Genomic DNA, 27,380 nt, shown 5'->3' with positions numbered 1-27,380 from the left:
TTCACACATCAGCCACAGCCAAGGGAGTTGGGTTCCAGTCCCAAAGGAGTCTGTTCCCAGTCCCTGTGGTCTGAGGGGTGGGATAGCTTCAGGGACAGTGGCTCTGCACGTGTGGCTCACCCATCTCTGGAGTGGGAAGGACAGGAGGGAGAGGAGGCCACCCCTGCGTGCTGAGGGCTTGGAGCTGCTGTGGGACACCAGGACAGGGCACTGGAGAGGGGACCTGGGCCCAGGGCTCCAGCACTCACAGCCGTGTTCCCCCTGGAGAGGGAACAGACAGTGCCTTCCTGCAGGAGAAGGTGCATCCCGGGGGAGCCCTGAATGTCATAGGTGGGGCTCGAGCTCTTGTTTTGTTCCTGCTTAGAGAGTCCAGGGCTTCGGGAAGGGTCTGCAGCCCCTTCCCCAGCCTGGGGAGGTGGGAAGCAGGTGTAGGGCTGCCTTTGGAGGCCTCCACAGGCAGTGGGAAGGTGCCAGGAACATCGTTTCTGTGTGGGTTCCCTCAGCCTGGCCAAAATCTCGAGTGACCCAGGGCTGAGGGGGCAGATGCAGCAGCTCCCTGTCCACCCGTGCTCCCTCCCACAGCAGGAGCTCCTGTGACTTCCTGGGCCTTTCTGAGACCTGCTGTGGGACATTGCCTTCCCAGATGTGTAGGGAATTAGCATTCAGGGAGGGAACACACCTACCCTGTGTGTCCTTGCTTTCTGTGCAGGTTTTTTTGCCAGCCCAAATCACGGGAGAAATTACAGCTGGGAAAAGTGACCAGGAACAGAACAGAGCTGGTCACCCAGACCATTGCTGTGCTCCAGGACAGGATGGAATTTACGCTGCCTGCATTCTGGCTCACCAGGTCTGACCTGTCTGCGAAACTCTCCAACAGAGCAGGGAGGGATAATCCAGACCTCTGACTTCCCAGGACAATCACTGGCTTTCTCCCTCCTCTGCAATTGCGTGAAAGATTCAGAGGAGAAAAAATTGGATTTTAAATAGATAAGGCTGGAAACAGGATTTTCTGCATTTTTACATGCTACAACATGAAATTAATTTACTTGACACTGTGGTGTCTCAGGAGTCAGTATCAATTTTTATAGCTTACATGAAAATAAATCTTTCTCTCTCCTTACAGCACAATGAGTTTACTGTATGTACATTTGCTGCTGTTTATATACACCAATATTTAGGTACAAGAACACATCAGGAACAGACAAACAGGTTCTTTCCAGCTCTAGAGAGGGCTGAGGGTAGGGTTTGGCAGTCTGTCGGGAAAGCAGGATGTGGCTTCGCACCAGTCCTGACGATGCCTGCACAGGTGAGGGCTGAGTCTGTGCTGCAGTGACAAAGCCCTGTGGGTTTGGGACACCCCAGGGAACACAGACAGGGTCAGTGAGCAGGGATGAGAAAAACGTGCTGTCCTTACACCACGTCTGTGGGATGCAGGGATGCTCCAGGAAAACACAGACCAGATGATGCCTCCCGTGCCACGGGCAGGCGGAAATCCCACTCCAGCTGCTGAGCTGGCTCGGTTGCCCTCCTCCTCCTCCTCTTCCTCCTCCTCCTCCTCACCTCGGCCGAAGCTACCGCAGTTTCCTCCCCGGGGCAGGCGCCTCCCGCCCGGCTCAGGGCCCGCAGTTCCCCTCGGACAACAAAATGACCCTTCTCCAGGCGCCCGAGGCTGCAAACACATTTCATGGGGGGCTCGGCTCCCCCCTGGTCTCTCGCTGCCGCCTCCGGAGCCGCTCAGTTGATCTCTCCCTCCGTGAATTCCTCCTTTATGGACTGTTTGCGGGATTTGCAGTCCGGGAGGTCGAAGCCGAAGTCGGCCCAGTCGTCGGCGTTGCCGCGGTTGGGGATGGTGATGGTGTGGCGCACGCGGAAGTGCACGGCCTCCATCACCCGCTGCCGCTGCAGCTCCCCGGAGCTGCCGATGGAGATGGTGGAGGCGTTGCTGCTGGAGCGGATCAGCTGCTGGGCCCCGTAGTCGTGGCTCTGCTTGAGCTCCTGCAGACCCCGCCAGATGATCATCCTGTACTGCTCCGGGATCTTCAGTGCTCCGAGATCCTGGAAGGACAGCAGTGCTGAGGCACAGCCGGGACTGTACCAGCGGGACCGAGCCCTGCACCCCCCGGTCATGCTCTGGGGGCACATGGGCTCGAGGCCTGAGCGCCCAATGGGGCAGGGCTGGACCTCCCCCAGGTCACAACAGCAAGGCCGTGGGTGCATCATCCCCCAGGTGATTCCTCTTTTGTAACCCAGTTACTCAGCCACAGCGTTGCAGGTCAGAGATGTGTTTTGGGAGGGGTTCACATCAAACTGATGTGGAAATGAGAGGAAGGACAGGGAGGGGACCATTGCCCTCAGACACAGGTTCAGAGCAGCATGTGAAGCATCCTCGTGCCTGTTCCCCTGGGCTTCTGCTCCAGCCCTGGCCCGGGAGGCTGGAGCAGCACCTGCCCCCTACACCAGGGTGGTGACAGGGGCTGTCCCAGCACCACAGGCCGAGCTCACACAGCCGGGCGAGGTGGGTGACCTCCCACTGGGGCCCTGGGCCAGGACGGGCACGGGCACAGCGGGGACCTGCCAGGGATCCACATTAATGCCAACACAGAGACTCGGGGGAGTGTTACTGGAGCAGACAGTGAGTATGCAATTAGTAGCTACAAACGCCGACTCGGACACAAAGCTCAGCGCCCTGACACGAGTTTTGGCCATTCCAAACATTTCCTTGGACAGCTGACAGATGGTCACGGAGTTAGTTCAGCAAATGGTCCAAAACCAGGCTCAGGTTACGCAACTGGCCCCAGCTACCAGTGACAAATCATCATCTCTCCCACGGGTGTAGCTGCCAGGTGGAGATGCTGCTACACCTGCCTGGGGCAAAATGGGGTTGGGCAGGGGCTCTGTCTCAGCCAAAACACCAACTCTGGGATGTATGGGGTTTGCCATGGCTCAAAGGGTTTAGGATTATTTGTTTTCCTTCTTCTCATTCCCCTGACAGGCTGGGGAAGCCCCAGCTCTGGTGCCACCCAGGTACTGGCACCGCTGTGTGGCAGCAGCAGAGGCTGAATGCTCTGGGGCACACACAGGTACTTCCAGCATCCCCTCTGTTTTTCCTGCCAGCTTTTGCCTGATCTTGGCTATTTCATTCCTGGCTTCCCTTGTTATGAATGCCCTGGGCTCAACTCCCTTATTTCAGCCTCTTTTGTCTTAAAGATTAACAGGAGAAGAGGTGAGATCAGATTAAACCTCCCTGGGCTGCAGTGGGGTGTTCCTGCTGGCTCTGTGGGATTTGGGGTGTTCCACTGAGCACCTCAGATGTATTTTCTGTGTTAGGTGGAAAAATCTCCCTGAGCTCTGGCCTGGGGATCTTTAATCTCTCTTGTTTCTGACAGTCTTGAGGAACTAGCTGAGATTTGTGGTTTTCATCAAGGCCTGAGATGCTGCAAGGCTGCCGGAGTGGGAGGCAGCAATCCTGGGGAGCAATCCTGGGAGCAATCCTGGGAGCACACATTTTCTGTGAGGGGCTGGGGCACAGGATTCCCTTCCCTTAAAACACTTTTGGTTTTGCTTTTCAGACCAACAGCTGCTGGAAACAAGTGGTAAGAACAGATCTTCCCAAAACATTTACCTCTATGGATAGGTTCTGCAGGTGGTAAATATTCTGTAACCCTTGTGAGGTGAAATAGTCGATGCAGTTTGGACACCCCAATCCTGTTAAAAAACTGCAGAAAAAGTTTGGAAAATAAAGTGGCATTAACTTCTCATGAACAACAGCTGTGCTGGAAACCATCACTGTGGGACAGACCGTGTCAGGCCATGGAGGAGTGGGGGGACACGGAGAGCTCCACGGGTGGGACCTCCACTGCCACTGAGGTCAAAGGGAAGTGTGGGATTATGTTCATTCCTAAAGCTACATATGTTTTTCTCCTGATTTCAGAGGTTTTGGCTAAGGAACTTACTCAGAATAATGTGAGGGAGCTCAAGCTACTGGGGAGGGGTGTCAGGACATGCCCTGGGCTGAGCAGCACAGCCAGGCTCTGCCCCAAGTGGATGCTGGTGCAGAAACATCTGTGGTCTTTTTAAAGACCAAAACATTAAAAAGCTGCAGAGCTGTGAATGCATTCCTGATGGGAATAGTCCACGAGGACCCATTTCCAGGCATTGCTGGAAGGAAGGGGAAGGGGGAAGCTCACAAGGCTACGTGCCATTGGACGTGTAGGACAAGACCCTTGTCTGGATGCATTTAATTTCTGACTAATCAGGGAAGGGTTCCCATGGGGGTGTCTGAGGGCAGTGGGGCTTTCTGACTGGTCGGTAGCTGGGCTTTGGTTGCTGAGCTGAGAGGAACAGTCTGTGTGATTGGGAGCAGTGATTTCTCAGTTGGGGCCGGTGGCCAGTTGACCAGTTGCCAGGCAGATGGGAAGGTTAGAGCGAGGGACACAGCAAAGAACGGCAGAGGACAAGACAGGCAGGGCCCCGGGTGCCCTCCCTACCTGACGAGGCTGGGGTCGGGGTTGTAGGGCGGTGGGGGGGTGCAGTGGGACCCCGACACCATGGACTGGGATGAGTGGCCCCCGTTCATTTCCCCGTTGGGTTGCATGGGATGGCTGTTCAGCATTCCAGGTCCTGGCAGGGACAACAAACGGACCTGTTAGACACCCCCTGCCATGATCCCCCCCTGCCTGGGAGGGAGAGCCCCTGTGCTGGGACTGGCCAGGGGAGCACGTACCCATGGGGCCCAGGCTGGGTGCAGTGCCAGGGCCGTGCTGTGCTGGCTGCCCCACCAGCTGGTTCACAGAGGGCAGCTTGTTGATCCCTGCGCTGTGGACTTTGTTCATGGGGGAGAGGACGGGTCCGTAGGAGGAAGGTGTCTGCAGCTGGCTCCTGTGCAGGGAGGGCACGTGCTGCTCAGCCTGGGCCGGGGGATGGAGCTGCCCTGCCGCAGCCTGCAGCTCCCCTCCAGCCCATCAGACCTCCCTGCCGAGGCTCCCTGCCCCTCCCTGGGGCTGTGGGGTCTCAGGGGCTGCAGCAGGACTTACTGCCTCTGCAGGAGCTGCTGCTGCTGCTGCCGGTAGGAATCGACCAGCTGCTGCGGGACCAGCTCCACCAGCTCCAGGCTCTCCTTTATCTTCATCAGGATCTCAAAGTTCTCCCGGCCCCGAACCTGGAGGAGGGAACAAGCCCAGGATTTTGCTGTATTCCTGTCCCACCTGGCCAATTCCTCGTGGTCACGTTTTTCCACCCAGATATGCAAAGTGCACTGTCACTGTGGCCAGAGACTGCTCAGGATCCAGCAATCCCTTGAACACGTGCATCCATGGATGCTTTTGCTCCTGTTTCCTGGGTTTCTGCCCAGCTCTGCTGCCCTGTGGGAGCCTGTGCATCCCTGACCTGCCTGACATCCCCCCAAGGTGCTGCTGGCAGAGGGGACAGTGCCACCACTGTCCCCAGCTGAGCTCTGACCCTGTGCAGCTCACCCACACTTACAGGCACGTAGTACATCTCCTCCTCCCCGTGCCTCCGTTTCTTGATGCTGGTCCCCAGCGCTGGGATGCTCTGGGGGCTCTGCTTGAACGCTGGAAGGGAGAGGGGATGAGTGTTGGCAGGGTCCTGGGAGGCAGGGCATGGTGGGGAGCACTGGGCTCGAGCCATGCAGGATGCTAAAGCCATTCCCCTGGGGCTTGACATTGGAGTGTCCCTTTGTTACTAACAATAATGAATAAATATTTCTGGCCATGAGAGCCCTGCACGGGCAGCTTTGGGCTCTGCAGGGAGAGGGGAGGGGTCCGACTTATAAGACTGGAGATTTAGTGGAGAAAGGTCAAAGCATCATGCCTGGGTGTGGATTGGAGCCCGACCTTGAGGTGTGCAGGGGTTTGGGGTGCCCTGAGGGACTCACTGCGCTTGTTGGCGTTGCCGTTCTTGGCCGCGCTCTCGTTCAGCGCCTGCTGCTCCCGGAAATGATCCTCATCGGCCTTCCGGTCCCTGCCGGGGCAGGCACAGATCCGTCCCTCGAAGGATCTCCTGCCCAGGACCTGGCCACTGGGAGAACAGAGCAATCAGTGACCCTGTTTCCCCTTGGGAAGTTGGTTGTGGCTCAGTCCAGCTCAGAAACCAGACCAGCAGTGTCGTCCCATCCCTCTGTGGGAAGGGATCCTCAGGCATGGATGGAGGCCCTCAGCAGCGGGCTCCTGGGGAAGAGGAGCTCCTGGGACAGAGGAAGGCTCCAGCTGCAGGGGAGAAGCCAACTGAGGGCTGGGTCTCTGGTCCCTCCATGCCAGCCTTTTCTGGGCTGGTAGAGGAGAACATTCCCATGCCATGGGCTGGGGCTGTCACATCCCCTTCCCTGGGGGTGCTCCCTGCAGGGGAGGGTTCCTTCCCAAGGGCCCCCAGCCCTCCCGCAGCAGGAGGGACACCCACCCCTGCTCCCACAGCCACTCACTCTCTCGTCTCCAGGGTGATGATGATGAGGATGGGCCTCCTGTTCATCCCTCCCACGCAGCTGCTGTTGCACATGAAGTTGTACAGGATGGTGGTGAACTCGGTCCCCACCTGCCCGGGAGGGGAGAGCAGGAGCTGAGCGGGGAGTGACGGGGGAGGCAGGCAGGGACACTCTGGGGAGCGAAGAACTGGAGGGGAGGAAGCAGGCTTGTCTCCCCCAGGGAGCAAAGACGAGGGGCACAGGGTACAGGGCTGGCACCTTGGCAGGGCAGCACCAGGGAAGGGGGGTGTGGGGACAGTCCCAGTTGGAACAGGGGACTGTACGAGGACTGTGGGGTCCTGCCCAGCAGGACTAGAGGGGGTGTCCCTTTGCTCCCCTCATCCCTGGCTCAGGCTGCTCTGGGATGCTTCACAGGACTGGGAGATGCAGATGCTGAATGCAGCTGCCACCGGTGTCGGGGGGAGAGCAGGGGTGGCCTTAGGTGTGCCAGGGCAAGGGGACACTCTGGCCTCGTGTGTCCTGCCAAGCAGCCCTGTCCCCGTGGGTTCACCCACAGTGCTGGCACGAGCCCGTCCGGAGGCAGAGGCCGGTCCTGCCCCCTCCCCAGCAGCCGGGTACCTGCGGGGGCTCGTAGGGCACCATCACGCTCTGCCGGCCCGTCACCGGGTCGTCCACGTACTGCGAGAGGTTGTTGCCTTCCACCCGGATGAGGTGGCTGGCAGGGGCTGACTGGCCTGCAAGGCAAACCTCTGGTTAGAGATGTGGCTGCCCAGGATGCCCATCCTGTGCCCACGAGGGCTGTGGCACAGGGGGGTGGGTGGCTCCCGGGCCTGGGGAGGGTGGAACTCACCGTCGTTGAAGTCGCGGCCGAGCTCGTGGTTGGGGCAGCGTTTCACCACCTCGGTGACGTGCTCTGCCTTCTTGTACACGGGCATGGCCCGGATGATGGTGCCCGGGGGCGGCGGCGTGGACACCTTGATCTGGATGGGGCATGTCTTGGCGATCTGACAGTAGAGCTTCTTCAGCAGGGGGGAGTACTGGGAAACAGGAGACACCCGTCAGGAGAGCGTCACTGAGGGGACAGCGGATGCTCCCCTGCCCGCCCTTGGCTTCCTCCACTGTGGTGTAAACACAGGGCTCCCTTCTCTTCCCTTTCCCCTGGAAATACTGAAATCTGACCCATTTCACCCACACTGTGTGGTATCCACTTTCCATGTGAAGCAGATGCAGCCACCTCGTTCAGGTGTCATTCAGCCCATTCTGAAACACTTCCCTGAGTCTGTTCTCACAGCAGGCTTGTGGCTGAGTGGAGAGCTGGGAGCACCAAGGGCTGGGAACACCACAGCCCGAGGAAATCGTGCTTAATGTCATTAAAAGTGTCATGGCTAATTATACAGGACCTGGGAGTTTAATTCTGGCACAGACAGATCTGTCCTGACCCCAGCTTGATCCTTTGCAGCAGCAGTGGCTCGTGGAGGGGACATGGTGGGGACATAATGGGGACACGACCACTGCCCGGGGTGGCCGTGGGAGGAGGATGCTCTGCAGCCACTTCTGCATTGAAAACAGTTTCTGGCCACCAAATTCCTCCCTATGAGGGCACAAATGGGTTTGCTCAGTGGCAAACTCCTCTCACAAAGACCTTGAACGGGGGCAGCTCCTGGGCCTGCAGCTTGAGCTGCTCCAGAGCAGGGCTGTGGAAGGAGAACATGTCCTTCACCTTCCAGGAACTACCCGGGCTCCCAGGTGTGGGGATGTGCAACTCCCTCCCCTCTGAGCCGTGCCATGCTGTTTTCCATCTCGCAAGGAATGTGTTTGCTACACACGAGCCCACCCCTGCGCCCGTCCCTGCATGGCAGGGCATGTTCCTGCTCAAGGTATTTTATCTCATCCCCACAACACAGTGCCTGCTGCCAAAAAAATACCACCGTGCAGAGTATTTGTGGGGATGTTAAAGCTTGTCCTGAGCCATCCAAATACAGGTGTGCCGAGGGGAGCGAGGCTGCAGCTCTGCTCTGCTCTCCTGGTGCAGGGGGATTCCTGAGCTCGGGCTGCCCAAAACAGGGGGCTCAGCAGCTGCTCAAATGGGTCTGGGAGCAGATTCAGGGGCTGACATGAATGGCCCAGTCCCCACTTTTCCTGGCCATGAGTGTGTTTCAGTGCAGCTGTGGATCAGGCAGGAAGGATCTGTGTCTCCCTGCCCTGCTGCCCCGGCTGCAGGATTGGAGCCATCTGTGCCTGAGTGAGGTGCTCCCACCACCTCAGGGACTGAGACAGGGGCAAAGGAGATAAACCATTTCCAGGTTTGTCTCATTGAGGTGGTCTCCAGGAGAGTTCTGGGAAGACATAAAAGGCACAGGCTCTCCCAAGGCAAACAGCAGCAGCAGTTCCTGCAGTGTGGGGATGTGTTGGGTCAGGCTGGCAGCAGGTACCAGGTCCTGGAGGCACAACAGTGAAGTGTCCTGGGGTTAGAGCCTGCTCAGCACTGGGGAGAGCAGCACGATGCTGTGGTCCCTGGAGGGTGTGACCAGGAGGGAGCAAGAGTTAACCCTCCTTTGTGGAGGTACATGGACTCACCCAGCAGGAGAGGGGACCTTGGAAACACCACCCGCTACTGGAATGGCCAAGTTCTGCACTGACACTGGATAACGCTGACTGCACAGCCAGGTTAGCTCCCAGCTCTGATCCCACATCCCCAGCAGGGATCAGGCCCACAGGCTCCACTGGGAATGCAGTGATTCCCCCTGCCCTGCTGGAGATGAAGCTCCCACGTGGCTGTGGCCCATGGAACCCACTTGCCCACCACAATGGGGTTTAATGCCCTCTGTTTGAGGAGCCACCATGGCAAAACAAGGGTTATTTGGAGGGGGCTCTCCCTTGCCAGGTGTTAAAATACTGACAACTCCTGTCAAAGGATCCTTTCATGTAGACATTCCCGGGCAGCCCTCAACATGCCTGGGAACTATAACTGCTCTGGAAGAGCAGAGGTGCATTATGGCAAGTTCTTTGGTAACAAATTCTCTCGTTATACCATGTTATGACATGGATAAATCTCAGTTAAATAGCAGAGCAATTCCCTGCGGGGGGAAGGTGCAGGCATGTCTCCACTGATAACCTTATCGTGTCCCAACAGCTCCGGGATCGCCTTCAAAGATCCCTCCACTCTAACAAACCATTCTTTTAAGGAACTCTGTGCTGATAATCCTGGGCAGGAAAAGTCTGGGCTGTGCCCTGGGCGGCCGCGCTCCCGACTCCTCACAGTGTGGAGCCTTCCTGTGCTGGGTCTGCCACCACTGCTGTGGCTCAGCACTGCCAGTGCCACAGACCCAGCCTGGCCATGGCCACCAGGAGAACCAGCATTGTCTGTTTGGGATCCCAGGAGGCTCTACATCCCCAGCTGTGCTTCCAGCCAGGAATAGCCCTTGGCAATGCACCCTCTCCATAGGGGACAGCCAAATCTGCACTGAGCAAGGTTCCACGGAGCAGCCACCTCTCTCCTCCTCGTTATCTGTACTTGCTAATTATCTGCCCCTTGCCCATCTCTGTGCCAGGCTGTGCTGCATCACCTGAGGCCCTGGTACCTCCCAGCACAGCCGCAAGGAGCACAGGCACTGCACAGTCCTCAGCTTCAGGATGAGACAGCGGCAGAGCAGGAACCAGAGATCAAAACACCAGGATTTAATCACAGGCCAGTGCAGCCTCCTCACTGCTTTGGCTCTTGGTTTGCCATGGCTACATTTGTGCCACCTGCACCGGCGGAACCTCGTGCTGTTCACTCACATCCTCCCCATTCCACAGCACTTGGACAAACTGACCTCTCGAGACTGGCCACGCTGGCTCACAAAGCTCAGGTCACTCACTCTGCTGCCAACTCGCTACCGGGCACAGGAACAACATCTTGGGACACCTGGACACCTTCCTGGCACATCCAGACCTCAGGAGCAGGACTCCTTTCACACCCATAGAGGAGCCTGGGTATGTTCTGCCCTGGGTACCTCCTGCCTGGGTTTTCAGTCCCTGCTCTGCCCTGGGAGCTGCTGATGTCTGACTCCACACTTGTGTTAGTACCAAGGTCATCTCTGTTCCTGGAAAACATCAGAGTGCCTGTTATTGTGTGTTTGAGGAGCACAACAGGTTTCTGTGGCTTGTGGCTGCTGGGTTGCTCCAACCAGCACAGAGCAGCAGCAGTGCTGACAGGCTCCCTGAAGCCTATGGAAACACACAGAACCTGTATTCCTCTGGGATTTCCTGCAGCTTCCAGTGTCACCCTCAGCTGCTTGGCTGACACCATAATGCCAGCTCCATCTCCATCCATTCCCTGCTGCTGCTGCCCATCCTGCAGAACACTAGGAATAACTGGAAAAGCCAAGTTATCTAAACCCTAGCACTATATCAGCACTGAGTTCTTTCCCTAAGGGCTTGGTAACACAAAGGGTCTTTGGATGTGTTTGAGATGTGGCTGCTTCTTTGGTGAGATGAGACCTCAGTGCACCAGTGCCAGGTGTAACAGGACACAAATCCAGCTGAGGGACAGAGCCCTTGGTGCCATTGGCTGCTGTGAGGCTTTACCATGGTTATCTTGGTTTCTTGTGCTCTGCACAGCACAGGATCCCGATGAGCCAATACCCCACAAAGGCCTGTGGATGCAGCGCTGACGTGGAGCCTCAGCATCCGCTGCTGCCCACCCTGATCAAGGACCAGGACCCGCTCCAGAGGCCACTGCTCAGCCCTGGGGCTGCCTCCCCATGCAGGAAGAGGTGGTTTTCCCCATGGATGATGACAGCCTTGCACAAAAAACAGCCTGAATCCTCTGCCTGGACAGACCTCCCGGCGCAGTCCATCTCGCCCGGCCCTGCGCGGGCAGCAGAACCGCTAGGAGGATGTGTCCCAACAGATTCGGAGCTGATAAAATCTTATTTATCTTCAACTGTTGACACTGAAGCGTCTAGACTTGCCTGTTCGGGAGGCAGCCAAGGCCTCCTTTCCCTCTTGAAGGAAATGATTTGCTCAACAATTACTTTTTCCACAAATCCTCCCCCCCTCCTCCCTACCAGCCTCCTCCTCTCCTACATTCCAGTCTCCTCATTAGCTCTACTCAGGACGTGTCCGGGGCTGCAGTCAATGGATCCCAATAAAGCCACTGGCCTGGCAAGGGGGAGAGAAGAAAAGTGCTGCCTCCGGCTGCTAATTTCCTTGTGCTCCCCAGCAAGCAGCTGCGGAGCTGCATCCTGGGACAGGTTCGGACAGATCGCAGCCCAGAGGTGATAATAACGTGTCTGTCATCTTCCCCAGGCGTGTAGCATCTTGCAAACCGCAAATACCGTTAACCGGCTCGGACGAATCTGTTACGGCAGATCCTGGAGGACGTGCCGACTGCAGAGCTAATTCTTTTTCTGTCTAATTTTTTTTAATAACCATTTTTTAATCACCGGCCTGTAAACTCCTCACTGAGCTGGAAATTCCTCCCCAAAGCTACTTTGTTGCTCATTTACTATGAGCTGGGTTTGAAGATGTCCAGCGCACCGATGATGCTCAAGAGGAGAGGAGAGTGTCCAGCGGGGCCTGAGGTACCTGTCCAGCACACAGGTGTGCTGGGAAGGGCAGGCACTGCCCTGGGCATGGCTGTAAGGGGTGCCCTGGTACCTGTGTCCCTGCCTCTCCAGCTCCTGCACCACAGCAGGGATGGATCAGGGATGCTGTAAGGGATGCTCCAACACCCACCTCCCTGTGCCTGTGGTCCCTACATCATGGCAGTGATGCACTGGGGTGACACCAAGTCACCACCAACTGTGCTCAGGACACGGGGTCTCAGCAGAGTCCCCTGCTCCCCCCAGCCATCATCAGCTGCAGGGGACCCCCATCACCCTCAGGTCCCCCAGATCACTGAGGTCCTGGGGCCAGAGCTGCCCCCCAGCAGAGCAGCACAGGGAGGCTGCCTGTGCTCCAGCCTGCATCCTTCTACCTTAATTAGCATGTCACAACTGCTAATTAAAATCCCTTGCTTCACCCCCAAAGGAGTCCTCTCCCTGCCTTCGCCAGTGTGTATATCCTTAAAATAACTACCAGGGTTGTGGCTGCTCTCAGTCACTGCTGAGCCAGTGCTGGCACTCTGGGGTGTTTAATCTCTTCTGACTCCCTCTGTGCATTGGATACTCAGATCCCCTGATCAAGGTGGCCCAGAGCTCCCTCTCATCCAAAAAGGAAGCTGCAAATCCAGCCAGGAGATTGTTTCACACGTGTGATCAAGTCTGGATGCAGGGGCAGGCTGGGAGGGGAGGGAAGAGGAGGCTGAGTTGGGCTTGTGAATTGTTGCTGGGAACAAAAATGTGACAACCAGAGCAGCAAGACCTGGGCTCAGGGGAAAGCACTGGCTCTGGAGGATCCTGGCAGGGCTGTGCCATGAGGAGGGAGCTGTTCCTCCTGCTCTCCCACAGCTGCTGCCTGCACTGGCCACGGGCAGAGAGCGGGTTTGCCGAGGGTGCACCAGCATCTTTCCCCCCCTCCCTTATGCACCAGAGGTCATGGGCTCCCAGCTCTCTCCCACCTCTCCTGCTGGAGAGCATTGCCTTCCCGATGGAGCAGCATTGCCAGTAAGTCATTCCCTTGACCTGTGCATTCCAGACACGTTCGAGATAGTGGAGCTGATAGCGGGATCGTGTTGGAACATCGCACACCGAATTCCTTTGCCTTTTTTCTTAATTCCATTGTGTCTGGAGCTCCTGGAGCCTCATCTACACCCTGCAAAAACTGGTGGAAAGCCTCCAGTGGGCTGGCTTCGATGGGCTGTGGGCAGGCTGGTGCTGAAGTTGCTTCCTTACTTCCAGCATGCCAAAATATCCACACTCATCTGCCCAGCTGCTCGGATAGAACCAGAGATGTTTGTTTCTCAGAGGCAGTGTCCTAAGCTGTGCATGGCCCCTGATCATCTCCAGGCCATGGCTGTTGGACAGGAACTTCTGTGGGATATGAGGAAGTGCCAGAGAGGATTTGAAGAGTGGGCTTGTAGTCTATAGATGCTCCTCAAGAGTTTTCCCTTGTCTTTACAACCATCTCTACCCCAAAGAGCTTCAGGCAGCAACCAGCAAAGGAGAACCTGCCTCCTGCCACATCAATTATTCCCATCCTCCTTGTTCAGTTTAGGATCAGGCAAAGCATTTCAGCTCTCCAGTGGCCACGCTCCAGCTGCAAGATCTAATGAGTAACTGGAACCGGTTCCACGTGGCCATATCCCACTGGCTGAGCACTGGGATCCAGTTTGCTGTAGGTGACTGCTGGCCAGCCATCCACGGGAGCAAGAGCAGCTCCCCTCAGCTGTGAACATCTCCAGCCTTTCCCTCACCTGCTGTTTGCTCCCTGAAGCAGAAGCAAGTCCCTGGCTGTGGTTTGGACCTCCCTGTGCCTGTGTTAGAGACCCCCTTGCCTGCACAGCCTGGGGGTTTGTCCACCTCCCCCTGGCTCCAGGGGCTCCGTGCAGGCCTGGATGGCTGCCCCACACCGTGAGCTCGAGCCCCCACATCCCTTCGCAGCCCAACCACGGGAGGCCAAAGACCCCATTAACACTTCTGCGGGTCTGCCACACGTGACAGCGTCCGGCGGGGAGGGAGCCCTGCTCTGCCACCAACCCGACTTGAGAAAAATCCTAATTATCCATCAGTTACCAGCTGACCGGTGCGGCGAGGGGCTGCGGCGAGGAAAGCGCCGCGATCGGCTGCGGCTGCAGCGTGTCCGGGCAGCTCCGGGCTCCCGGAGCCCGACGGCTCCCGGCAGGCAGGCAGGATGCCGGCGTGCCCCGTCTTGCCGCGCCGCAGCTCCCGGTCCTCCTCCCAGCCCCGCCGGAGCAGCCTACCAGAGGGGGGCTTCCAACCTACGGGGAAAACCTTATTTTCAGCATCTGGCCGTTGCTGTCTGCGATAAGAAGGCCATTAAAAATGAAAAGGGAGGTGGCAGCAGCCTGGAGGGCTTCCCACAGCACGGAACAGAGCCGCTGCTTCGGCCCGGAGCTGGTGGGTGATGTGTGCTGCTCAGAGCCCAGCCCGGGGGTCGGGACATCCAGGGTCACCCACCACTGCCCAGTGTCCCTCTGCAAGGACAGAGCTCAGCAACGTGAGCCCCAAACCCTGTCCCAAGGCTTTGCCCCTTCTCCATTCACCCCTTTCTAAAATTAGAAAATCAGCATTTAGAGGCAAGAGAGAGCAGCTGATGATGCTCTGGGCCCATTCTCCACACTGCTGCCCCCAGACCCCTTCCTTCCTCCTCCTCCTGCATTGAGCCAAGGGTGTCTGCTAAAGCACAGCTTATCTCAGGAGATATGCAGACTCCTCATTTGAATCCTTCAGGAGCTGGAGAATCCACCACATTCCTTGGTAAATTGTTCCTATGTTTAATTATCCTCACTGCTAAAAAAATTCCACCTTGTTTGTAGTCTGAATTTGCCTGGCTTCAGCTTCCAAGTGCAGGATCTTATTATATTTTTTTCTGTTAGATTAAGGATCTCATTATATCTTTTTCTGTTTGATTAAGGAGCTGGCTGCTATGAGGAACCATCTCCTGGGCACACCACGATCGAGCCACCCTTGCTCTTCTCGGGGAGACCTTTCTTGCAGAACACTTCCCTGGTATTGCCCCACAAGGCATCTGCACCAAATTTTTTATCTTCTTTGCAATCTCCCTCCCAAACAATTTCTGTTTTGTCAACAGAGGGTTTGAAGTGTGGACAGGAGCATCACGTGTGCAGACAGTGGGCTCGGGGACACCTCGCTTCCCTGCCCAGGTGACAGTGATGTGACCAGCCCTGCAGAGCGAACCACCCCAGAGCAGCCAGCTCATCTCCAAACACTCTGCTCTGGACCCTCAAGATCCTTTGGAGCCTCCCCTCATGCACAGGAGGATGGACAACACCACATCTTCCAGAGGGATTGAACCAGAAGGCCACTGAGCTACACATTTCCATCAACAAAGCTCATGATTGTATCAAAAATGACCCCAAATCATTTGACAAGATGACTTGCATGAACTACTTGCTTTGGCATTGCCTGTACACCAGATGTCCATTCCTTCATGGCTGGATCCTCCATGATCTGAGCCCAGATTGCAAGAGACCTTCAGCAGACCCTTCCTGCAGCACAGAGGACTCCCTGCTGCTCTGAAACGCTGCCCAGCACGTTGGCTCCACCAGGCTTGTGGTCAAAGCTTGGTGTAAACTGATCAACCACCCTGGCATAAATCATTTGGCACAGTGAACCCCAGGGTACCCAAAAGCCACAAGGCTTCCCCAGACAGGGCTGAACCAGGCTGGGCTGTTCCCTCTGACGTGCTGGCCCAGCCCACGTGTGTCCTGCAGTGCTGCTGCCCTTTGTGTGACTGTGCTGTCAGACATCCCTGCCTGTCCCCAGCCCTCCTGACTGCTACACGTGTGTGCTCAGCTCCTGTGCAGGGTCACAAATCTGTGTTGATTCACTGGTAACAGAGGACATATTTATTTTGCTGAGCTCCTTTCTCCATTTTACTGGGACAGCCTCGGGTGTGGCAGTGGCACTGCAGAGCTCACGGCAAGTGGGAGGAAGGCAGTGGCCTCATCTTCCAGCAATAAATGTGTCTGTGACAGCTCCAGCGGGGAGGACATGCAGTGACACCAGCTGTCACCGCAGCAGGACCGTTCCTCACGTGGCACCTCGGCGAGACAGACCCGCTGCATCCACACCAGCAGTGCTGCAGGAATCCCTGTTTCAAATGAAACATCCCCTGTGCTCTCAGGGTGCCAACCCACTGCTGGTCTCTGCAAGGCTCAGCTCCAGCACAGTGAACTGTGGGCTGCTGGGTTCTGACCTTGCAGCCATCCTGCTCTGGGGGGATGCAGCCACCCCAGTGTTGTGAGTCAGAGGGCCACACACCTCTGACTGCCTGCCCTGACCGTCCATAAAGGCTTGGGAAGAACAGCCATCCTGTAACTGATGGGAGTTATCCCCCAGTAGGGATAGGATCGGTCTGGAGTCACATCATCCTGCCCCGAGGAGCTCAAGTTTATTCAGTTCCTAATTAAATGCATCCCTGAGCAACATCCCACAAGGAAAGAGAGTGGAAAGAGTGGAGACTTAACCACCCCTACGAGGGCAGGTCGTGTTTAACCACGGTGCTGTCCCAAGCCGCTGATCTGTGTGACTCAGCTGTGCAGCTCCAGCCACCGGCTGCAGGGAAGCTGCTGGATTGCTCCAGCCAGGAATTCGGCGGCGTTCAATTCGGTTGGTGAGGGTGCAGGAGACCATCGCCTCCTGCACCCTCACCAGGACACACCGGGAGCATCCCACCGTGCAGCAGCACCCCCCGGCTGCTGCCCGGGTCTCCCTGCACGACAGCATCCAAGGATGCTTTCTATCTCCCGTGGGAAGGACTGTCTTGGCAATTAAACACGTCACCTCCCAAAAACAAAGGTCATCATCACTCCTGGGGCTGACACATCGCTCCTGGGCTGCTCTGCCCGTTCCATGGCAATGTCAAACCGCAGCCCTGGAGGAAACCCTCTCTTTTCCCATGGGATGTCAGTCACCCCAGTCCAGCCTTTCTGCTCAACCAGTGTTTCCCGGAGGAGAAAACCCTCCCGGCTCCAGTGCGCTGGTGCGCGGCTCTCCCGGGCGCTCCGGAGACACTCACCCGCTGCAGGAGCGCCTCCGGCACTGCCCGCAAGCGCCGCTTTCCCGAACAGCAGGGACAGCGCTGCGCTGAGCCAGGGACGCGAAATCAGGACCTTTCTCCACAAAAAGCACAGCAGCCCCTGCACGCTTTCCCCTGTCACCGGGTCCCTGCCCCGCGGAGCTCTCCTGTGCCCGGCGGCGGGAGCGCGCTCGGAGCGGCCGTGGACCAAACCCACATCCCGGCTCCCGAGGAGACGAGCAGACGGCACGATGCGACCTTGACTAAAAACCCACTGTGGTTAAAATCCTACTCTGCCGTTTGCCGTGACTTCTAGAGAGTAAGTTACTCCTCTGATACGAGGTGGAAAAGGATTGTAAATGACAAGCGGGAATTTACGGCAAAGCTGGGAACGGCACTGGGAGATGCGAGCAAAGGTCCCTCTCACCCACAGCCTCACCTCTGACAGCACTGGCTGGCAAAGGTGTTGGGAAGCACCGGGAGAACAAGGCAGGTACTTCCCCAGGACATTTCTTTTGGGGACATTTACCTGCAGTTCAGGGAATTGCAGTGAGAAAAATGACATTGTAGCCGCTGTGTTTCACAGCTCTTTGGGAGAAACCCCCTGAAAAGCAAGCACGGATGTTTCCTGCATGTTTTGCTTCCCAGGACCACCTGTGCAGGTGAAGTCCCCATGGCTGGTGGCCGTGTCCCACAGCTGCCCTGCCAAGCGTCCCCACCACCGAGGTGTTGGTTGGTTGGTGGCGGTGAGGACGCTGTGGGTGGTGGTGAGCATCTCCCTAGGGATGGTAGAAGACATGCAACTTACTGTCCAGGTGGCTGACTTGGCGGTGCTGGATTGCTGGAAGGTCACCTCGAAGTGGTGTGGGCCGGGGTAGTCGGTGTTGGAGGGGATGACGGGAGCCGGGGACATGGCGTCGAAGGTAGAGCTGGGCTGCGAGTAGGGAGAATGCGTTGGGACATTGGAGGTGTGCTCGGAGCTGTAGGGGCTGGTGGAGGCTGCTCTGCTGCCGATGCTCTGATCCATGCTGTTGTTCAGCAAATTGAACTGGGACTGGAGGAAGGGAAAAGGGGAGGAGGGAAAAAAGAAAACACCAGCCAGTTTAGAGACAGGGAAACCTCAGCCACCCTTCTCCAGGGCTGGGGTGTCCTGTTACAGCCTCCTTAAAGGGCCAGCATGCAGGAGGGGAGCCAAAAGAGCTGGTCTGGGTGGCTTGGGTTTTCCAACAGGTCACCACTCGTGTGAGGGATCAACTCCAGTACTTAAATCATCCCCCTCGATCTGCGCCATCATCACTGGAGGCAGTGGGGTGCCACAATCCCAGGTCTCCAGCACACCTGCTGAGGGAAAGCCACTGTTCTGACAGCGGGGAGAGGGCAGGGATGTTCTGGGGCTCACTCAGGTGTGGGAGATGTCCCACTGTGGGCAGGGAGTGACAGCCCTGTCCTGCACACAGGGCTCTGCTCCACAGTGGCCCTTCCAGCAGCCAGAGTGTCACAGCTCAGTGAAGCTGCCCTGGCAAGGTGACCAGCAGTCCCTGGCAATGGCATTGCTCTGTCGTGACAGCAGTCCTGGGTGTCTGACCCGTTTTTCTGACCTGCCCCTCTTGCATTCACTGGTCAAGGACAGACACCCACACACCACTCCTGGGAGTGCTTCTCTGAGCCAGCCAGCCTTGAGCAGTGGTTTGTAGCTTGTTTCCCAGTGGGATGTTTGCTCTCAGTGTCTGATGCAGCTCTAATTTGGGGAAAACCTCAAACCTCCAAAGCGTGTGGCTGCGATGCAGCCGCTGCAGGAAGGGCACAGGGCAAACAGACCCATTTAGGCACGTCCTGGCTCCTATTCCAGACCCGCTGGACCAAATCCTGACTTTTTACAATTTTTTCCTTATTTGTCTTCTGACCAGCTACTGTCAGATACTTCCAGTAAGAGCTGGCAGCTCCTTTACCCTCAGGCACAGCCTAAGTACAGTGACATTCCCCAGAACCGCGTGGCTAAAGTGGCCTTAATATTTCACCAGAAAATCAGACCCAAATACAACTGTTTCTCAAAGCAATTAGGGTGAGTTTTTTGCCCAGAAACCTGGAATTCCCAAGTTGCTCAGGGCTTGCTCTCACCCTGGCAGCCCCAGAGGCTGGTGCTGTGGTGGCCCTGGGGCTGTACCGGTGACCACACGCAGTGGCCAGTGCGTCGCTGTGTGCTGTCCTGGCTCCCGCACCAGAGCACGGACAAGGTCCCCCTCGACTGCCCCCATGCCCCAGCAGGACTGTCCCTGTTCCCAGCACCCGCTGGGGCAGCTCTGGGAAGCCAGGAGCTCTGGAAGCAGCCGTGGGCACAGCCAGCAGGCTCAGCCTTCCCCAAAGGGCTGCAAGGCTCACGGCTCAGGAATCAAGAGACGTGTTTTAACTTGGGATCCCAACCTCACCCAACCGTCTACAATGTGGAATGGTTTAAAGGCAATCATCCTTCTCCAGGGAAGTTCTCCTGTTGCCTGCATCTCTCACAAGGTCGTTGGAGCCTGTGACTAACTGGAGGAATGCTGAACAAGATCCGGCTTGCTTTTACACATCCAGCCATTTTCTCCCTAAAATATGTGCCTAAACCCCTCTATTCCTACTCACAGCTCTATAAATAGCCCAGCCAAAGACAAGCCAAGCTTTCCATAATCCCGGGCTTCACCTGGAGAAAAAATTTGGAAAAAACAGGCATGTGGAAAGCCCTTGCCTTCCAGCTGGGAATTGCTGGGCAGCAGCCGTGGGGACTGTGGGCAGGGTAGCACTGGCATGGTGGCACAGGCAAAGCTCAGGCATCAACCAGGAGAGCAGCAGCAAGGGAGAAGGGATTGCTGCTGGAGAGGGCTGATCTACAGCCCAGATAATCCAGGGGTATCAGGACTGAGCTGTTTTTCTCTTGTGCTTAGAGCCAGGACTGTGAGTGGCTGAAGCCTGCAGCCATAAAGGGGCAGGGGAGTGGGGACCCTCCACTGAGCAGAGCATCCTGACCTCTGCATGGGAGAGAACTTCCCCTGGGAAAAATGGTGAGATATGAGACCCAGGGTACCACCTCTGCCAGCCAGGTGACACAGCTTCCCGAGCACCAGGGCTTTGGGAATCCACTGGCAGAGAGACCCAGTCAGGTGCAGGGGGAAAATGACCAACTTGTTGTTCAAAATTGACAAAATTATGGAAACATTCCCTTAAAAGACAAATCAAAGGCAAGTGTGTTTATGTGTATGTGTGTAAATATGTTCACACACACACATGTTTGTACACACACACACACACACACACAACTGCAGCAACGACCTCCCAAGGAACAACCCCAACAATCCCGGGACACGCGGCTTGGTAGCAACACACACAAGGTAAAAAAGAGGAATGAAGTAATTTCCTTCTATCTCCGACTGCCTCTGTGCCTGTGCCGGACTGTTGTGAATGTCAGAGACAGACACAGACCCCGAAGGAAACAACCTCGGCACCCAAGGACCGGGCTGAAAGCACATCGCCTGCAGCACAGGTACCACTTCACCTGCTCTGCCCTCCCAGGGCTTTCCAGCAGGGAAGGGAAGCCTGCCTGGGGCCGTGGCATGTGCCGTGGGCTCGGCTGAGGAGATCCCCAGTGGACAACAAACCGGTACTGGGGGTGTCCAGCCCTGCAGGCATTCCTGGGGTGGATGCTCCAGCCAACACCCTCCCTGACTGTGCACACGGATGAGGAACCTGCACTCCTTTCACCCAAGGTTTAAATCACACCCTGGGCTCTGCCAGCACCGGATCAGGCAAAGCCAGAGGACCAGTGACCGAGCTGCCGAGGCTGCAGCATCCTGCACTGACACGGATGGGGGCTCAGGAGCCGGGCTGGAGCAGCCCCAGCTCATCCTTGCAGCCCTGGGCTGGGGACAGGCTCACACTGGGACAACCCCTGGAGCATCCTGGGCCACAGCACAAAGGCTGGGCTGGCAGAGCTGGAGAGGGTGCCCCAGCAGTGGGGGACAATCCCAGTAAAAGCAGCAAGGCAAACCCCATCCCTGAGGAGCGGCACCTACCGTGGTGTAATGCTGCATCGGGTCGCTGACGTACAGCATTTTAGTTGTCTTGGGGTTCACGGAGCGCGGGGAACCGTCCTGCCCCGGGAGTCATGGGGTCGGGGTGGCGATGGAGGAGGCCGGGGTGGGATGGTGGGCGGAAGGGGCAGTGTGGGAGCAGGGCCGGGGCGGGCAGCGCCAGGGATGCTGCGCTGGCCACCCGTGTGCCGCCGTCTGTTGGCTCTTTGGCTTTTTTCATCTCCCTTAGTTCTGTCAACTCGCTGCATCCAACAACAAAACGGGGCCCACCCCTTCTGTCCCTCATGACTATTCATTAAAACACAGGGCAGGCCCCAGCTTGCCCAGTGATGGACTGGGCGATACCAACCATTCCCACTGCAGGGAGAGTGGGGGTCCAGCTCCACCATCAAACCCACCCTGATCCCACTCCTGAAAGCTTCTTCCAGCCACATGGGGCTGGAAACCTGCCTGGCTGGCACCTGTCACCAGCACACCGATGTGGCTGTGCTTGCAATGGCCAGATGATGCAGTGACTCTGTGAGAGCTCCGTGTCTCAGTGATATGGAGTTATCCCTGCCTAGATGGACAGATATGGATAGGTGTGGATGGATGGATGGACGGATGGATGGATGGATGGATATCTAGAGGGACAGACAGGGATGGATAGGGATAGATAGGGATAGATGGCACTGGAGTGACCTGCTCCAAGTCACCGAGCATTGGCACTGGTGCTGAGCCCCACGAGCAGCAGGAATCAGCACGGACTGAGCAGTCCCTGCACCGCTGTTCCCCCTCTTGCCTCTGTCTCAGTCCAGTGGTGTCCTGTTACCTGTGCATTTACTGTCACGCACCCCGGGCTGCACCAACCCTGCCGGGCTCAGCTTCGGTCCCAGCAGGAGCGAGGGGAAAGGCGAGGGCTCACCCGCCCAGCGAAGGGCAGAGCCCCAATTATCAGCCCTCTGCCCGGCTCCTGCCCGCTGCGGCAGAGGCTGGGGAAGGAGGGAAAGCGAGCGGAAAGCGAGGGAAAAGGGGCTGGGGGAGGGGAGGCAGCTGTCGAGGAGGGAACGGCGGCTTTTTGCGGGGAAACGGCGGCTTTCTGCAGGGGGATGCTGCCAACAGCCGGAGCGGCTGCAGGGATGCTCCCGGGAGGCCAACCCGCTCGGGGCACCGAACAGGCACGAGTACCCTGCATGTCTCGCACACCCACGATGCTTTTCCAAGACTCTGTCTTTGACAGAGGGAAAGGCTTGTAGGATGGGCTTTAACTACACACCATTTGTACCAGAGAGAATGACTCCCTGTTCCTGTCGTGGGACTCGAGCTCTGCTGCCCTTACAGCACTGAGCCCCTGCTGCTGTGTGCAGAGATATTGTCCAGCATTGAGTAGCCATGGTTTTACTGAGCCCTGTGCCACAGGTGATCAGACCCTGCACCAGTGCCAGCAGTGCCACACCTGGAGTGGTTGTTCTCCCCACTGCCTCCCCCAGAGCCCCCAGCCCACCCCTGAGGGGAAATCGTGTCTGTGTCTGGTGCAGGTGCCATCTGTGCCACCTGAGCACACTCACCATCACCGAGTCGTTCATGCCTCTCATCTGGAAGACGTCCATGGTGACCTCTGTCTGGTTGGAGACCTCATTGCTGCCGGCGTGGGTGGCTGGAGGGAGGTCGAAGTAGGTGCTGTCTGGCTCCCTGAGGAGAAGGTGAGGGCACAGTCATCTTCCCAGCTCTCTAACACCCCTGCCACCACCACCACCCGGCAACTCACAATCCTCTTGAACCTTGTCACCTTCCCAGTTCCTCCCTCCATCCTCTGCTTTGATTCCCAGGTGGTAGAGCAGGCTTTGCTCAGGTAAACTGTTGTCTGGCAGAGACTTGGGAAGCTGTGCATCCACCCAGCTCCTGTGGCATATCTGTCACCTTGGGATGTCTTTACATGAGAGGATACCAAGGGAGAAAGGATGGAATGAAGGACAGTCCTTCTCCTTTGCTTTATTAGAGCATGAGGCTCAAAGGCCAGAAAATTTGCAAATATCTTGGTGGGGCTGGAAGATGTTTAATTTTGGAATGAAGGATCCTAGGTTAAGTGGACCTCTGCTCTGGCCCTGACACCATCTCCATGCAGCCCTGGAGCAGTGCAGCAAAAAAAGGAGCCCTCCATGAGACAGTGCCACGTGTGTTTGTGTGCTGGTTTCAAACGACACTTCGGCAAATGAAATGGGCTGAGCAGAGAGGCTGGAATCTGGGAGCAAAATTCTTGGTGTGGCAAAGGCCTCTGTGGAGAGCAGAGGATGCAAAAGGAACTTATTTGCTCCTGCTTCCAAACACCCCTCACAGGAAATGACCCCCCACTTACAGAGTGCTCCAGAGGTGGGCGAAGGTGCTGCCTTCGTCAGCCGGAGGTGACTGGGACATCTTGGCAGTGGGGGAGTCTGACAGAGGATAAACCACCCTGGGGGCAAAGAGAAGCAGCAGGTTAGCACTGTCAGTGTGCTGTGCCAGGCTGAGCCATCTCATGCCAACAAAGCACCCGGCCAAGGGCAGGAGTCCCCCAAGCCCAGCTCACTGCAGCAGGGACCGGAGCTGCCCAGGGCCCATGGGGGGACAGAGCCCCCCAGCCCCAGCAGCTGCAGGCCTGGGGGTGTGCAGGGCGTGACCTGAGCTCGGCCAGAAGGTGCATCCGGGGAGCTGCGGGACAGCCCGTTCCTCAGCCAAAGCCTTCCGAGGGCTGTGCACAGTCATACCCGGAGTCCTCCTCAGCCCGCTGCCCTCCCCTCGCCCCCGGGCAGCGTTTCCTGGCCTCTCTCAGGTGCCGGAGGAAGCACAGGACACAGCTCGGCTCTCCCTGTGCTCCCGGAGCCTCTCTGGCCCAGCAGCCGGAGCGGGGAGTCTCCCAGAGCCATCTCGAGCCCCACGCTGCCTCCCTGGGTGGGCAGTCCTGCCACGGCACCGTCCTCCTCCTCCCTTACCCACTCCCTGGAAGCAGCAGGAGCACTTCCCTGCCCTGGCTGACGTGGATGTACCTCAGGCACATCTGGCTGCTCCTTTTACCAGCACTGGTTTTAGCGTCTCGTTTCAACTTCGACATCTCATAGTGAAAACCTGAAACTTCCTGCTTTTGGGGTGTGAGCTGCTGAGTCGAGGGCAGCCCCTCTCAGATTGAGGGATGCTCAGGATCTCCCAGGCCCCTCTGACTCAGCTGGGGACTGGGTGCCTGCAGGGAAGGGAGTTAAAACGAAAGCAGGCTAGCTTTCCCCGTCAGCAGATCCTGTGAGCTGCTTTCTACGAGACACAGCATCCACAGCTGCCGTTCCCTGAGGGTTTCCCACAGCACAGGAGGGCCCTTGTGCCATGGGCCCCATGCCAGGATAGCTCACAGGGAGAGTCTGGTGTCCTCCCGTCCCTCCTCGCCCCACGTGTGACACACAGAGAAATGAAAGTACCTACATGACAGCTCTGAGAGAAGGAAAAGCCTAGAACAGATGCAGGCGACTGCTGGTGGCCTTACCCTGCGTCCATGCTGCTTTCCCTGGCCCGGGCAGCTTCAGGAAGAAGCCAGGCCTTTCCCTCCAGCAGAGAAAGCACCTCTGCACCGCCCCGGCTGTGTGGTCATCACGGGTGACACCAGCTCTAACCACGTGGCTGCTCTCGTTCTCAAAAGGAAAGAAATCTGACTGTTTTAAGGGCGTTTTGGAAGTTCCCTTTCTCTTTCAAAGCACAACCTGCGCATGCAAAGCCAGACCAGCTTCTCACATCTGAGCTCTAAACTCCGGAGTAGTGTTGTTAAGGCACATCCCTCTGCTGGGATCCCGGCTCATCCTGGAAAAGTACCTCTGCAGCAAGACTGACAGCCTGGCACAGGGCATCTGGGATGGTAAAGAATCACAAAAGACTTATAAATAGGGTTCCCCAAAATTGGCACGGTGCTGATGTAATTCCATCTGAAAGGAGGTGCCATTTAGAGCCCCATTGCACAATGAATGGTGGAGACATTCCCGTTCAGGGAAGGTGGGAAACCACGGTGATGGTGAGACCCAGCAGAAGGAAAAGACACCCTGTGGGAAGAAGTGGGAGCCCTGTGGCACAGCTAAATTAAAGATGAACTGGGAAGAGCCTTAGAGCCTCATGTTCAGCTCCCTGCCCCTTTCAGCCCCCCAGTTTGGAGGCTATTCCCGCTCTGCGCTAACTGTGTCCGCTCCCTGCTGTCACCAGCTTCCCACACCAAAGGAAAGACCTGGAATATCACTTCTGCCAGTAAGAGTTCTGCAGTCAGACCCCACCGAGAGGATTTATCACCTCCAGAGACCTCAAACTGCTTATTAAAGTGAAGATCTACTTGTCCAGGGAAGGGCAGCAAGGAATTCTCCATCCCTTCTGCCCTGAGGCTGCAGGGAGGTGGTAGGAGATGCTTGGCATGACTGGCACAGCTCAGGAAGGACCTGCACTGGATTTATTGCAGGTTTCTAGAGGAAGAGGGACCAAAACATGCAAAGCCAGGGGCTGGTGATGGGATACAAGGCTGCAGGTGGGATTTGCCGGTGCTCACGGGGAGAGCTGCTCTCCCTGCACCTCCCCGAGCCGGCTCCAGCGATTGCTGGGTTGCTGCTTCCCTCTGTTGCTAGTCAGGGCATTGCAGGAAAACTGCACACGAGAAAAGAGGCCAGGAGCAGGGAGAGAAATCCTGAGAACAGGTGATCACCACCTCCCCTCGCCCTGGGACTCAGCCCATGGCAGGGCTGCCACCCCCGGGATGCTGGACCCGGCTGGGTCGCAGTGGAACCAGTTCCTCCTGTGCATGCCCCTTCCCTGTGAACTGCCACTGAAGTAATTTCCAAAGATTAGTATGGAAAAGCCCAGTGTACTCAATTTTCCACACTGCTGTGGCTTTGGCTATATCTGAAATGCCAAGTTAGCCGCAGGCCAGCTGAAGCAGCTCTTTTCCCCCAAGCCCCAGAGAGAGAAGGAAAAACACACACCAAGGTCCCGAGAGCCACCCCAAAGTGGGAGAACCCTGGAGAAGCAGAGCTGATGAACCTCCGTATATCCAACCACAGTTCACTCACGGTTCGTGTTCTGACCGCAGACCCCAATATATTCTTAGAATGATTATAAACCCAACTTCCTTCTTTCAGCACTGTGAGGAAAGTGAAGGGGTCTCACAGCACTGCCCGGCTGCTGAGTTTCTGCACTCTCTAGAGGGAGCATCTTTGATCTCACCATCAACTTTAAAGCTCGGGGTGAGCCCCTAGAAATGCCCAGTGCTATTGATAACAAATTCACTGCTGTGCTGCCACTCCAGCCCAGGATGAAACGTGATGGCATTTTGCAGCCACCTTAAAGGGAGATAAATGCCCAAACTCTGTATAACAGGGCTATAAGTAATTCCTAAGGACTCTTTGCCCATCCTGAGAGGAGGACTTCTGAGAGCCATTGCTACCTCTTATACTCCAAGCTTGATGGCTTGGGAACCGGTCCTGGACCTTCTCTCCTCTGCACAACGAGACCCATTGGGCTTATCCAGCCCACAGCAAACAACTCAATATTTGCAAAATGCTGCCAGTCCCAGGGTGCCAGTGCTGCCCCATGCTATGGTTAGTTTGTCCAGGATTATTAAATCCACACCTGCAAAATGAGGTTTGTAAAAGCAATGAAGAGCGACTGAGTGAACTTTCCCACAGCACACTTGAATCTCAGGAGCCCTCCTTGGGGTGCAGCAGGTTATTAACTATTTACTTTCCAAGGAGAAGGCAGGCTGGACAGAAATCCTCTGTGGATGGAGTCACTGACAGGCAGCTCGTGGCGGGGCAGGAGGCTGAGGCAGCCGCTCTCTCTCCCTCCCTGGCAGCCTCATGGCTGTGCAGGGACCTGGCTGTGGCAGCCAGCCCCTGCATCCCACCGGGACCCAGCCCCTCCACTGCTTCTCCCACTCAAGGCTGGGCCGTTTTTACTCCAGTCTCAGGCACTTGGGAGCAAACTTTCCAAGACACTTCAACACCGTGTAACAAGCCCACGAAGCCAAGTGGCCGCGAATCACCTTCCAGGCACGTTATCGAGTGCTCCGGAGAGGGTCGTGCCGAGAAACTCGCACACGCGAATAGCAAGGGGTTTCCTTTTGTAGGTTTTTTCCTCCTACCTGCGTTTCGAGTTCCCCCGGAGGTGTCCTGCAGACAGGAGTGGCCTGGGACAGAGGATCTATGTTATTTACTGCACTACGATCTAGTAGCGTCCCGGTCGCCTAGGCAATGACATTGGAG

The 27,380-nt window shown here is 56.9% G+C and overlaps 1 protein-coding gene across 4 annotated transcripts; it reads right to left on the bottom strand.

Annotated features, from left to right (window-relative positions):
- Positions 1-329: 329 nt before the first annotated feature.
- Positions 330-24,708, bottom strand: TP73 (tumor protein p73). Of its 4 annotated transcripts, XM_017831192.1 has the most exons (14): positions 24,635-24,708; positions 23,483-23,578; positions 22,695-22,818; positions 17,892-18,137; positions 7,287-7,473; positions 7,055-7,170; positions 6,437-6,546; positions 5,894-6,036; positions 5,482-5,570; positions 5,034-5,158; positions 4,724-4,878; positions 4,488-4,620; positions 3,623-3,716; positions 330-2,055 (listed from the first exon to the last, which is right to left on the bottom strand). In XM_017831192.1, exons 1-14 carry the CDS (start codon positions 24,643-24,645, stop codon positions 1,735-1,737), a joined length of 1,950 nt encoding a protein of 649 aa, XP_017686681.1. In that variant the 5' UTR covers positions 24,646-24,708; the 3' UTR covers positions 330-1,734. The 4 variants fall into 4 exon arrangements, with proteins under 4 accessions (XP_017686681.1, XP_017686682.1, XP_017686684.1 ...); XM_017831193.1 differs by lacking the exons at positions 22,695-22,818; positions 23,483-23,578; positions 24,635-24,708 and adding an exon at positions 21,130-21,168; XM_017831195.1 differs by lacking the exons at positions 3,623-3,716; positions 4,724-4,878; positions 22,695-22,818; positions 23,483-23,578; positions 24,635-24,708 and adding an exon at positions 21,130-21,168.
- Between the last annotated feature and the right edge of the window lie 2,672 nt (positions 24,709-27,380).

The sequence above is a fragment of the Lepidothrix coronata genome, unplaced genomic scaffold, assembly GCF_001604755.1.
Source record: "Lepidothrix coronata isolate B3197 unplaced genomic scaffold, Lepidothrix_coronata-1.0 Scaffold188, whole genome shotgun sequence".
NCBI lineage: Eukaryota > Metazoa > Chordata > Aves > Passeriformes > Pipridae > Lepidothrix > Lepidothrix coronata.
Note: the sequence above shows the minus strand (reverse complement) of the source record. Positions and strands in the feature narration are given on the sequence as shown.